Below are 13533 nucleotides of genomic sequence, written 5' to 3'. Positions count from 1 at the left end.
GTTTACCAACCGCTCTTGGAGTCACATCAGGGGGTATTGAATGTACATAATGAGTCAGAAAATAATTCTCAGTTTATCAATCAGTCCATGAGGTTTGTAATGACCTATAGTTTGGATGCTCCAGGAATAAGTTCCATCATTAAAAGATTTTGGGCTGTTGCAATCAGTGAGTTTGATGGGTTACAGCAGTTAGGTCAACAGGTAAAATTTACCTATAGAAAAGGCCCAGGCTTAAAGAATATCTTAGAAGGTTATTCGGGAGTATCAAACACAAGATCTGGAATGTTCACATGTAATTCATGTAGATATTGCAGATTTGTCAAAACGGGGCTCAAACTCCCTATACGTAATAGCATTTATACAGTAAAAGGAAGATACAATTGTAAAAGTTCCCATGTTATATATGTAGCAGTATGCAATTCCTGTCCGAGTTTTTATGTGGGGAAAACAGACAGGAAATTATGCCAACGTATATACGAACATTCTTATGCTATAAAGAAGAATAAGGAAGAAAATGCCCTGGCTAAACATATTCATGAGCACCCTAAGCATGGTTTTAATTTCATGGCAATTGACCATATTAACCTTAAGCATGGAAGGGGGATGGATTCACTTTTGTTAGAAAGGAAGGAATTGCTTTGGCAGCTGAGACTCAGAGCATTTGTACCTCTGGGTCTAAATGGCATGCTGTCAATAGCATGTATATTAAAGTTAAAGAGCCTGGAGAGGTAGTCTCATTGACTGTCCGACACCCCTTATTATAGTCTAAAATGTCGTTTATGTGAAATTTTGTGTATATCCATGCATTTTATGTCACTATATTTATTTTAGAAATTGTAGTCAATTGTAGGTTAAAGTTTGATTGATTTTTTATCAATGTTATTTCAGTAGTGACTTTTTTCCCCCTTTTTTAGAAAATGTTTTTTATAAATGTAATCATGGTTTATTGCAATGTTTATTTATATCTTAGTGTGATATCATTAAAGTAAGGAAAGAGACAGGATAATGTTCATTATATGTAGTGATGTTGTATCCCTTTAAAGGTGAATTAAGGGAAGTGATGTCATGGATGTACGAGTTTAAAGGTCAAGGTGGTCATTTTGTAACTTGGTGTAGATACATTTAACTATTTCTGAAGAAGTTGGTCTTGGGACTGACGAAAAGCTATATTTTTAAGGCTTAAATAAATTGGTGGCTTTTTACAGAGATTTTATTTGACTTCGACTATTTGGATTATTATATGGCTGACAGACTTGCTGCATTGTATTTTGGTTCGTTTCTAGGATTCCTTTTGGGAGCTTCCAGGCCGTCTGTTTCTTTTTGTGTGGTTCAGAAGTTTGTTTGAGTTTCCATTTTCCATGTTTTTTGTATACTGTCATATTCAACACCTGGTCGTTGAAAAAAAACTCAATGTCAAGGAAGTTTAACCCTTCCTTTGAAAAATTTTGTCTAAATTTCAGAAAAGACATACTGTATGTGGATTGGACACTCTAAATTGGCCCTAGGCATGAGTGTGTGCATGTGTGTGCCTTCTATGGAAGGTTGGGCGCTGGGCTGGCAACTCGACACTGTAAAACTCCACTGCCAATCATGAGCAGACAGGTGATCCACTGTGGCGACCCTTAACTGGGAAAAGCCAAAAGAAGAAAAAGGTAAAGCTATTTATATAATCAATAAATTGCAAAAGCTCAGTTTCAGCTCTAGCCCAAATTTAAAAAAAGTCAACCACGAATCTAAGAAAAGAAAGAACAACATTTTCAATGTATATGTGGAATTAAAAAAAAAAAAAATATATATATATATATATATATATATATATATATATATATATATATATATATATATCCTCCCATTTTTTCAAAGCAAGATTTACCTATGTATGGCTATTGCAGTACCCATGGCAATCCCAGTTAACTGGCGATAAAACTTGTCATCAAATAAAAATATATTGTTCTCCAGCACATTATGTAATAATTCACATACAGTCTTAATTTCATGACCACTTTTTTCACCCAGTTCAACCAAAGGATCACGAATGGCATCTATTCCATAATCCTGAGGAATCACAGTAAAAAGCGAAGCAATATCCAAAGTTACCAAATGGTAATTCTCAATCTCATTCGCATTATACCATGCAGAAAGTTGAGTCACAAAATCACCTGTGTCCCTAATAAAGCTTTTAACATACTTTAAATAACCACGTGAGACAGATTGTGAATATAATGATATAGATTCAGTAACCGAGCCCCCTCCAGAGACTATTGGTCTCATTGGGCGGGTTATACAAAGATTTATGTATCTTTGGAAGACCATAAAGTCTAGGTATAACAGGACAAGGGACACTGAAATAATGGAACAATTCAAGTGAAATATCACCATTAATTTGTAATTCATATATTAATAAATTAACATTTTGAATACATTTTCATACAACAGCAGTAATTTGTTCAAAAGCATTAGTATCATTCAAAACATTACTAACTTGAGTGAAATACATTTCATGGTCCATTAAGACATCACCTCACTTGTCAGCCTCTTTTATTACTATATTCTGGTTACCTTGCAATTCCAACAGCGCCTTATATTCATTTACAGACAGATTAAAAATCTCTTGCAGGGAAGGCGCTGTTCGAAAAAAATGCAATTCTGACTCTCACATATCTCATTAAATGCTGTAATTACAGGGTGACGGACAGGAATAAAGATACTAGATGGTAGTTCAGCACCAACACCAAAACACAATTTCCAGTTTAAATTACAACAAAACATTTTTAAATCAGTCAAGACATTGGTAAGTGAATCAGCTTTTAAAGGAATAAATTTAATACCTTTATTCAAAAGCAAAATGTCCGATTCTGTAAGAATATAAGCACTTAGATTCACTACCAAGCCAAAATCAACAGTTCTCAATGCTTGGTGTGGCTGCAAGTCTGTGGGCACCGTTTGTAGCTCCCCTCTCTCATTCTCATCTGAGGCCTCCCCTGGGAATGCCCCCTCTGTTGCATGTTGACCTCTTCCAGTAACCTGGGGCTGGTTATCATGGATACTCTGTGAAAATACTTTGGGGCTGTAATAGGAAATGTCTCTATAGTAACGGCAGAAGCAATTGACTGATTTAACACATGGGAAGTTGAAACTACAGCTGGAGGTTCTGTAGCATTAATAGCCTCAAGGTTTTGAGGACATTTGTTAGTTGCAATTTCAATAAGCTCAGTAGTTGTAAATTCATCCAACTCATACATGGAATGTTGTCTGGTCGAAGAATGATTATTAACAACATCAGATTGGTCACTACAACCCAACACCTGAAGACAGGCTATTCTTTAACTTGCTTTCTCTAACACTTAATGATGTTTTTCTTGCTATTCTTTCTATCTGTGGTGATTCGCTATTACTCTGACACTCCCTGAAGAAAACAGTACCTTTGTAACTATGCTTAACAATACATATTTGGGAGTGTTTAATAGAAAAGCTATCCTCTCTATACCCTTGAATGATTGTACATTGTGTCTTAACAGTTACATGGTTTATTTCAAAGTCACTTCTTTTCAGTACAATTCATACTTATTTATATGTAGCCATAATTACAGTTCTTTGTCGGGGGTTAAGTAGCACAGAAGGCATCTGGCAAGTATGACTACATATACATTGACAAGTTCAGTTCTTCATATGGGATACAATACTGATGATGAAAATTCTGACCAGGATAAACATGCACATAGGTGGGATATAACCTAAGTATTATGATGTATTTTACAATGATCACTCTGAAGCATATATCCAATGAGCCTCCCCTACAAGATGTTGATGGTACTACACAGTGAAGACTCTAGCTTGGCTCGGTCTTTCTTGCAGTTTTTACTGAATGGTTTGTCTGTGTGACCTTTTTACCATAGTGTGTGTGTGTGTGTGTGTGTGTGTGTGTGTGTGTGTGTGTGTGCTTTTTTTAATTAACCCTGCTGGACGGCTGCCCACTTTCACAGTGTACTGAAAATATAGAACATTTTACATTATCTGAAAAAGCAGCACAAAGAAGTATTACATAAAGTTTGCAATTACATATTTGAAAATAGTATACATACTAATTTCTAGTTGTTGTTCTTCTTTCGGCTTTTCCCGGTTAGGGGTCGCCACAGCGGAACTCCAGTCCGCTAATGATTGGCAGTAGATTTTTATGGTGCCGAGTTGCCAGCCCGACGCCCAACCTTCAACGAAGGCACGCCCATTCACGCATGTCTTTCGAATGCCACTCGACCGCGGTGAGGACATGTAGACTCCACACAGAAGGTGCTCCAGCTGAGAATCGAACGAGAGAACCTCTTGCTGTGAGGCGACAATGTTACCGCTGCAACTAATTTTTAGTAAAGAATTAAAATCAGATCATAGTAATACCTCTGAAAGAAAAGAAAACAATGAAAACATTGCATTTGTAGAACATTGTGTAAAAACAGCCTAAAACATTGTAGGAAACATGTATGGGAGAAGGGGGTAGGTGAAGAGAGAGTAGTAACATGTGAAAGGGAGCACAAAGTGGTAAAGCAGGTATAGGTGGTATATGTAGCAGATGAAAGTGGAATCAAACAGTAGTGTAAATAGTAGAAATGTTGCGTTAATTGTGTTGTAAAGGGTAAAAAGCAATGCTGACATAGACCTATCTGAAGAATTGTTGTTAATAGTAGACCTGAGGCTCAGATGTGTTAGATGAGTAGCTAGACGCTGTTAGTAATTGCTGGCTGGGTGATATCACATTTGAGGCATGTTTTGGAATGTTGAGATGAGACTTACATCTCTTTTGAAGGAGACTGTTGCTGATTTTGTTTAGCCCAGGGATAATATGTTCCATTCATTTGCTAGGAAATTGCTAGGAGCTCTGTCTGTCTTAGTAGACATTTTGTTCTTTAACATGTACTGGAATACTTAAGAGGTTTGTTTGTTGTTTTATAAAACTTTAGGAGTGATGTTAGGGCTGGGCAGTGGCTTTTCTAGAGACGTTTTTGCACAAATATAATGTGTGTGTCTTTATATATATATATATATATATATATATATATATATATATATATATATATATATATATATATATATATATATATACACAAGTTTAGATTGTCTGTCATAGGTGATGTACAGTAGTTTAGCTTACTGAGAATGTTACAAGTATGATAATCTTACTGGGTCGTACTGCACATTTGGATACTTTTATAGTATATAGATTCTAGTTTGTGTTACATGGTTTTGTTTAGATTGCCAATAACATTGGAGCCATACAAGAGTTTAAGTAAGAGTAAGATATTACCTAAGGTAATTCTGATGTGAGGAGATAATGTTGCACTAATACGATGAAGTGTACCTAGTTCTTTGTGTGTTTTGTTTTTTCTATATGTATTCATTTATTATCATCTTTGACTGTAATATTAAAACCATCATTACAAGTCTGAGTATTGTCTATAGTTAATCCAAGATAATTATAGCTATTTACTGTTTCAATTAGTTACATGGGATATCTACTGTCGGGCTGTTCTTGTTTTGATGTCTAGAGCTCAGAAGCAGAGTTTGCTTTCCATTGAGTATGAGTTCTGATTTTTGAAACCTGAGTAGAAAGTGTCTGTTGTGTGTGTGTGTGTGTGTGTGTGTGTGTGTGTGTGTGTGTGTGTGTGTGTGTGTGTGTGTATGTGTGTGTGTGTTTACTTCATTTTTAGCACTGGCAAATGATACACACAACTGTACATTCTGATGTGTATGTCTAGAAGAATTGGAATATTGCAGAAATACTTTTATGTTTTGTGACTCTCAGGGAAAAAGAAAAAAGGTCATACTGCTATTTATTATAGGAGTGTTGTAAACACCAAAAAAGACTCCTCATTCCAGGGAGTGAGGCAGAATCTCCTCCACCCAATATGTTGGCCTGTTGTTGACTTCACAGAAAGACTTTATGGATCTCTCTTCATCAACAGACGGATGGAATCAAATGCATACCTGAATGCAAAAATAGCCACGTTAACTATTATCGGGGTCTCATCATAAGCTGATATTTCATAGGTTCATAGGAGGTTACTAGGCTAGCAGTCCTAGAGCCTTTAAAAGCCTAGCCATGTTAATCCCGAGTATCTCCATTTGTTCTTTTTGTGTAGTTTGCAAAAGGAATTTATGAACAGAGCAGATCTGCTATCAGCACCGGCTACCCCTGTTCATGAGGGACATGGGTTCATAGGTTCTAAAATGAATTGAAGCTTCCATGACTGGGAATCGAACCCAGGCCATGGCAGCGAGAGTGCTGAATCCTAACCACTAGACCACCAGGGACTCCCCCTAATTGAGTGCCCTTTCTGGCCTGTAAGGATTTAGTATTGACACCCATCTCTTTAGGATTGATAAGTTCTAACACAAAGGGACATTTGTCAAGATTATTTTATTTGTGGACTTCCAAGATGGATGCACATTGAGTAACAGCATAATTTCACCTCTCCCAGTGTAAAAACAGAAATTCGTAAGAGAGAGCCAAAAAAACTCATGTTTGTGTAAATTTCAATAACTAATAAGGGCACTACAAGAAACCACCAAACAATGATGGTTTACAGACAGGAAAGGTTGTTACTTTCCTGGATTTGGTGCTAGATATTAGTGAAAACGAGATAAGTACTAAAATTCATAGGAAGTTTAATGATGTTGCACATCTTCTTGATAGTAAAAGTTGTCATCCTTCACATGTACTTCATGCTTTACCATACAATGAAATGTTGAGGGTCAGTAGGTTGTGTAGTGACCCTGAAGTATTACAAAATGAAATAATACAGACATGCATTGACTTTAGACAAAGAGGTTATAGTGAAAATTTGATAAATCAGTCTTTAAAAAAGTTACTTACACCCTATGGGGATGAGTGTAGAATAAGTAATAGAAATGATAATTTTAAGGTAAATGAAGTACTTAATAGAGGGGATAGGAAAATATACTTTGTTACTAGTTATAATGTTTTTAGTCAATAAGTAGTGAATATAATTAAATATCATTGGGCTTTTCTTCTTAAAGGTAGAAATGGTGTTAAAATTTTACATAGATAACCTTGTATATCATATAAGAAAGGGAGGAGTGTTAGGGACATGGTTGCACATAATCTGTATGACCCCCCCCCCAAGTGAAACTATAAGTAGAGTTAGAGGCATATGTGGCACTACTTCTTGTGGAAAATGCTCTATATGCAAGTATGTGTTGAGATCTTTTGATAAAAGTAATGGGGTTCATTTTTGTCAGTTGAACCCCTATATCTTCTTCTTTCGGCTTTTCCCAGTTAGGGGTCACCACAGCGGATCATCTGTCTGCTCATGATTGGCAGTGGGGTTTTACAGTGTCGAGTTGCCAGCCCGACGCCCAACCTTCCACAGAAGGCACACACACGCACACACTCACACCTAGGGCCAATTTAGTGTGTCCAATCCACCTACTGCATGTCTTTGGGATGTGGGAGGAAACCGGAGCACCCAGAGGAAACCCACGCGACCACAGGGAGGACATGCAGACTCCGCACAGAAGGCACCCCAGCCGAGAATCGGACCGGAGAACCTCTTGCTGTGAGGTGGCAATGCTAACCACTGCACCTATATGCACCACAAAAGGGATACTTTATGCAATTTCATGCTCATGCAGTCTTTTTTTATATAGGTGAAACCAAAAGAACTTTTAAATTAAGACTGCAAAGCGCATATTAGAGATATTAAAAATAAAACCTTTTGAGAATCCAGTAGCTATGCATTTTAACTTGATTCATGGGGGGGGGGGGTTGCTGATTTAAAGGCATGTATTTTGGAGCAAGATCATTGAAAGAGATGATGTTGCTTTAAAAAAAATAAATTGCTCTTTAAAGAAACCATTTTTGTTCTTAAATTTGATACTTTGATTCCTAGGGGCTTGAATAAGGAATGTAATTGGAAAGTCCTTTTGTGATTTATTTGATTTGGATTAGTTAATTAGCTAATTAGTTTTAGTGGGTTTGTGTATTTAAGAAATGTATTTTTCACTGTTTGTATTGACTCCAAGAAGGCTGTCTGTTGCCGAGGTGCTAGAGTATTTTTTATTAAATTATCTTCTATTGTTATTCAGTGTGCAGTTCTTTCACTGGCTTTTTTTTTTTTTTACTATTAAGTGCACTGCTTGCATGCCAGCAAAAAAGACATTTAGAGAACCTGAAAGAAAATCAGTCACAAAAGGTGAGGAAAAAACACTGACTAGGAAAGAATTCTGCAGCTGTTCAGCAAAAACTAGTATAAGCTCCAGCTTTGGTGCAAGATATGACTTCCATTAACCTAGAGGAAAAAGTAAGCCAAATGTACTCAGAGCTGATTAAAATAAATGAAACACTGATAGACTATACCAACTCAAATAACAAAAGGCTGGGAGAAAATGGGAGAAGCTTTAAACAGATATTCAGATGAGGTTATAAAACTGTAAAAATCAAAGGTTGAAAGGCTGGCTGAGTATGAGAATGCTCAAGAAGAAATGTTTCAAAAAATAATAGAATTAGAGGACATAGCATGTAGGGAAAACCTGAGAAGTTTTTGCTGTAAAAGAGAAGTTGGAAGGAACAGACTGATTGCTTTTATGAAAGCACAAATAAGAAACTGGACTGGTACTCCACAGCAGAAGTTGATAATTGAAAGGGTGCATTGTGTGTATGCTCCAAGCCTGGCCATGAGAAATCAGCGCTTAAATCTTGTAGTGGAATAAAGTAGATTTGTGGTTTTAGCCATTGGTAGGTTGAATTCTGTTTCACTACTGCTGAACCAAGACAAGCCATGTATGAACAAAAAGAACCAGTCAGGGGTATTTTGTTTCCCCATTGTTATTTTCATTACATTTAGAGCCATTGGCAAAGAAAATAAGGTATTGGGAGCAAATAACTAGTGAGAGAAAGGTAATAGGATGGGAAGAGACCAAGAATTTATTTGGACTGCAGGTTAGAGATTGCCATCCCTATCAAGGATTAATATCAGAGAACAGGCAAATAGAAAGGGGATCCTAAATGAAAAACCAGTACTGGTAGAGTTTTTAGTAGAATCTAGAATAGAAGCTGCCATTAAAAAAGGAATAATTAGTAGAGAATATAAAATATTGCATAATAACTATACGAATCAATCAGAGGAGGTTAGAAAGGATTGGGAAGAGGGATTGGATATGCAATTCACAAAGAAACAATGGGAAGATATATGCATATTTCCCAAATATGCAACAAAATCTAGAAGACTTAAGAGTTTTGCTTGGAAATATTTACATAGATATTTTTATACACAAGTAGATTCCAGAAAAAAATTCCTCAGGTAGACAGCAAATGTTGGAGGTGTGATGTGAAAGAAAAAGGTACTTGGGAACATATTTTCTGGGAGTGTGGTGGGTTGGTAGACTTTAAGAATTTCCTGTGGGATGCACTGTTAGAGATGCTGAATGGGCAGACTGGTGTGAGAAGGGAGATGATTTTTCTGAGCTATGATACAGAATCAAAATTGCCTAGACATGGTAAGGCCTTGATGTGTCTAATCATGGTGGCTGCCAAAAAAAATAAAAAAAGTTACAAGAAAATGGACATCAAAATCTAAACCAACTATACTAGAAGTAGTGAATATAGCAACAGAGATAAAACAGTTGGAGTTGAGATCTTTAGAAAAGGGAAGGAGCAAACTACATAGAAAAAATGGGAATTGTGGGAACAATACATACAGGGAAGGCAGGACTTAAATGAGCTATATGTTTGAATGAAAATGATTAGGTAGATTATAAGTGATGTATAATGTTTGCAACTGGGAGCATGTCAGTATGGTTTGTGATGTAAAATGCTTGCAACTAGGATTGTGTCAGTCTGGTTTGTTTTCATTTGTGTAAATGTATAATTGCCTATGTCGTAAGTGATGGTTTAATAAAAATGTTTCTTGTTTTAAAAAAGGGGCCGGAGTTGAATAATTTATGTAATGTTGCTTAGATTATATGATATATAGCAATATATGTGAAGTATAATGTTTGTAAATGTGAACTTGTTAATAGTTTGATTACTTTTATGTAAATATAAATTTGCCTAAGTCACAAGTGATAATTCAGTAAAGGTGTTTAAAAACTCAGAATGAGAAATGTTTTCTAATGATGATGTACTTTTCAGATGTACCTTCAGAAAGACAAAAAATGTTTGAAGTGATAATTAAATCAAGCCTGAAAGAAAATTGGAAAGTACCTTCACAATACATGCAATCGGGAGGTATGTCACTAATTGTATGAGAGATCTAATATATGAAAAGCCAGAATTATTTAAAGACTGTGTTGTCAGTGACCTCAAATTATACCTCTCAGACGTTCCTGATTTTGAATCAAATTTTAGCTCCGTCCCCATTAATCCCTCCTAAAACTGGTGACTTTTAGTGAAAATGTGGCAAATTATGCTTAATAAATAATGACAGTAATTAGCATTATAGACTTCTTTTACTTCAAAAAATGGGTATCATTTCACGTTCTTTTATTCTGTCGCTGTCTGAGGTTAATAGTACTAACATTTTTCTGATTATTTCTGGATTTCTTCCTGATACTGGTGATATTTGTCCCTTATTGGTTGAGAGCTATGCCTCAAAACAAGAAATGTTCTTTACATTTGAATATTATAAAGAATTCCATCACTTCTCATAGGTTCCTAGCTAGGTAAGTACTAGGATAGTTGCTCTTATGGGTCATTTTAAGCCTAGCCAATTTCCCTTTTTGTTCTCAAAATAACCTATCTCATTTTTTGTTAGATTGACCTTACTCTCATTCCATGGTCGATAATTATATTGTTACCTCTAACGAGAATAACTGGGATCATATCATAGATAATTTGATGGGATCCATGCATTGGATAAAACATTTAAGAGTTGCCTCTAGCCATTAGTAGTACAGGGACCAGTCATGTGGTAACATTTATTTTTCTCATCCATAGATCCAAGTTGTGCTTGAATATGGAAAGTGGCGAACTTTGTTTTATATGGATAGGGAGTCTGTGCCACAGCAGCATTATCCTCTGTGGGATATACCTGTCCCTCCAAACCGTTCTGTTGATGTTGCAGAAGAGGTTTAGATCCCTACATCAAGTATTTCTGATGCCATTTGATTTGCTGATGTGCAGTAAATCAATCAGTAATTGTTTGGAGGATGCTTTGTATGCCAGACAGAGGTTACCTCTGAACAGTCTGTAGGATACCGAGTATAATGATAAGAGCTTTGAGTTGGTCCATATAGGATATGCTGTTTGGGCCTTGGATCCTTTTAGTAAAGCATCTCTGTGGGCATTCCAGTTGTTGCATGTGTTTGGACAGATATTTGCCAAAGGGAGCATATATTTAATGACTGGCCAAATGAGGGCTAAGTAAAGAGGGAAAAATGACATCTTTGGATCTAGACACAGTCCCATTGTTTATAAGCTGCGCAATACAGATGAACTACCTTACACTAGACACATGTTGGTTAATTACTTCTTATGTAAACAGTTGAGATGTTTAAGTATTTTAGCATTATGTATAAACCATCATTCCTGGCTTCTGGAGAGGTATTCAGATGCCCTAGGGATATGGATCATCAACAAGTGGAAACTACAGGGGAACTGTTGTTTTCTCATACCGTGCCGGCAAAATATGAGGGGATTTAACAAAACTGGCCCAGAATCTCAGATTATGAGAAAAGCATAACTTTTAGGTTACCCCATTTGTTGCATTTAGTCTCTTGCGTTACACATATATGAAAATTCCCCCAGTGAAGAAGCTTGATGTTGGGGGGAGTGATGTTTAACATCTGCCAACGTGCTACCTGCCCTTAATACAGAAAAAAAAAATCACATTTAGCCTTTTCGATCATTAAAGAAAAGGACCAGTTTGAAAGACACGCATGAAGAACATTATATAATAGTATGTTAATTAATACTACAAAGACTGACACTGAATGCTGCAATGTCATTTGTAATTTGAATGAAACAATGCACTCGCTGCCTTTCTGATGGCCGGCTAATAGCCAAATTATTTTTATTCACATAGGCAGACGAAAAGCGTGCTCAGAAAGTCTTCACTAACCAATTCTCCCAGTACGCTACACGATTACTCCAGCTCCGAGCAGCGCCAACGGTAGATCCTGAAGATCCGCAGCGACTTGACAGCACCCGGAAGTAGTTGCCTTTCAGCTGACAGTTTGTACAGGCTGGGATCAAAGATGGCGTTACGGCCAGGAGCTGGAGGTGGTGGCAGGTACATTTTGAATAATTTCTTATATGGATGCTTGTAGGCTGAACAGGAAAAGCTTCTTACAAGTTGCATTGTATGTATCACAGACCAAGCAGGAGAGGGCTTAACACTGGCTGTGACTTGGAGTTTCATAGCGCTTGTGTTTCTTGACAGCATCAGTTTGTTGAAGGTTCTGATAAATAGTAGGGTTTATGGTCTTGCTTGCTCCAATACTTTAAAACATTTTGGGCATTGATGAGTAGCAGCTGTGCGTATATGTAAGAGTGGTTGCAGGTGGTGAGGCGTATTCTGAATAGGAGTGCAGTTCTTTCATGTAAGGGGAAGTGACAGCTATGTCCGTCTTTTAGTGACTAGCCAGGACATTCGGTGATTTGTTTTTCTCTGAAAGCAATGACATTTCATAGAAAGAAATACTAGTTAAAGCAAGTTTTAAGAGCGTCCATGCATCAGTATTCACAGAGGTTTGTTTGTATTGTTACAAAAATAAGGAAAAATGATACGCAGTGTTGTATTCTGAATGCTTCTTAGGAGCGAATGAATGACTGTAGGATTCTTTGGCAATGATTTATTCATTAGGAGCGGACCAAAGTTGTTGCTTGTTGTTCTTATTCTTTTAGACTCAGCGAACCAGAGAGAAATGATATTCAGTTAAGAGCTAAGGCCATGAATAGGACAAAATGTTTGTCATCTGTTTTTTTGAAGGATGTTTATTTCTTATTTGCTTTCTTAGAATGTTAAGTATTCAGAATTCACAGCATCATCTCACCGTAAATAATGTGTGCTGCTCTCCACTAAGCTAAATGTGTTTATAACTTTTCTGTGTAGACGGATGTATTTCTAGAGACTGTTTTTTTAGGTTCCTGTAATCTGTAGGTTTAAAAATCTTCCAGTTGGTATGCACGTTGTTTGTGCTTTGAACGGTAGTAACTTATCCGTGCTTAACCATGCTAGTATTTTAAGTGAGCGTGTCATTCAAGAAGTGATGTTCCACCTAGTCTTTAAGAAGATGACATTTAACTGTGTTAACAGTAGGTTGAAAATTATACTAAAAAAAGTATTATTTTAATGATATGTAGGGTTTTACTGATGGCTTGTATAGCATATGTCCAGGTCTTACCCCTAAACATCATGCAGTGTGTAAGGGAGTATTGTGTGTATGGTATGCCTTTCCAAAAAAATGTCAGATGTTGCATTCTGTGGGAGTATAGGTTTATAGGTTCATAGGTTTATAGGTTCATAGGTTTATACTAGGCTATCTGCCCTAAGGCATTTATAAGCCTAGCCCAGAGTTTTTGTG

At 36.6% G+C, this 13533-nt stretch overlaps 1 protein-coding gene across 1 annotated transcript in view; it reads left to right on the top strand.

Moving 5' to 3' along the window:
* Window positions 1-12078: 12078 nt before the first annotated feature.
* The window catches only part of SYNRG (synergin gamma), a gene marked incomplete in the record, with an annotated part of 2786306 nt that continues 2784851 nt past the window's right edge, over window positions 12079-13533 (top strand). The window contains 1 exon segment of the mRNA XM_044054902.1: window positions 12079-12239. Coding sequence (XP_043910837.1) covers window positions 12205-12239 — 35 coding nt within the window.

The sequence above is a fragment of the Protopterus annectens genome, chromosome 13.part0 (assembly GCF_019279795.1).
Source record: "Protopterus annectens isolate FY-2018-M chromosome 13.part0, PAN1.0, whole genome shotgun sequence".
Lineage (NCBI taxonomy): Eukaryota > Metazoa > Chordata > Ceratodontiformes > Protopteridae > Protopterus > Protopterus annectens.
The sequence above is the reverse complement of the archived record's forward strand: the minus strand, read 5'-3'. Positions and strand labels throughout refer to the sequence as shown.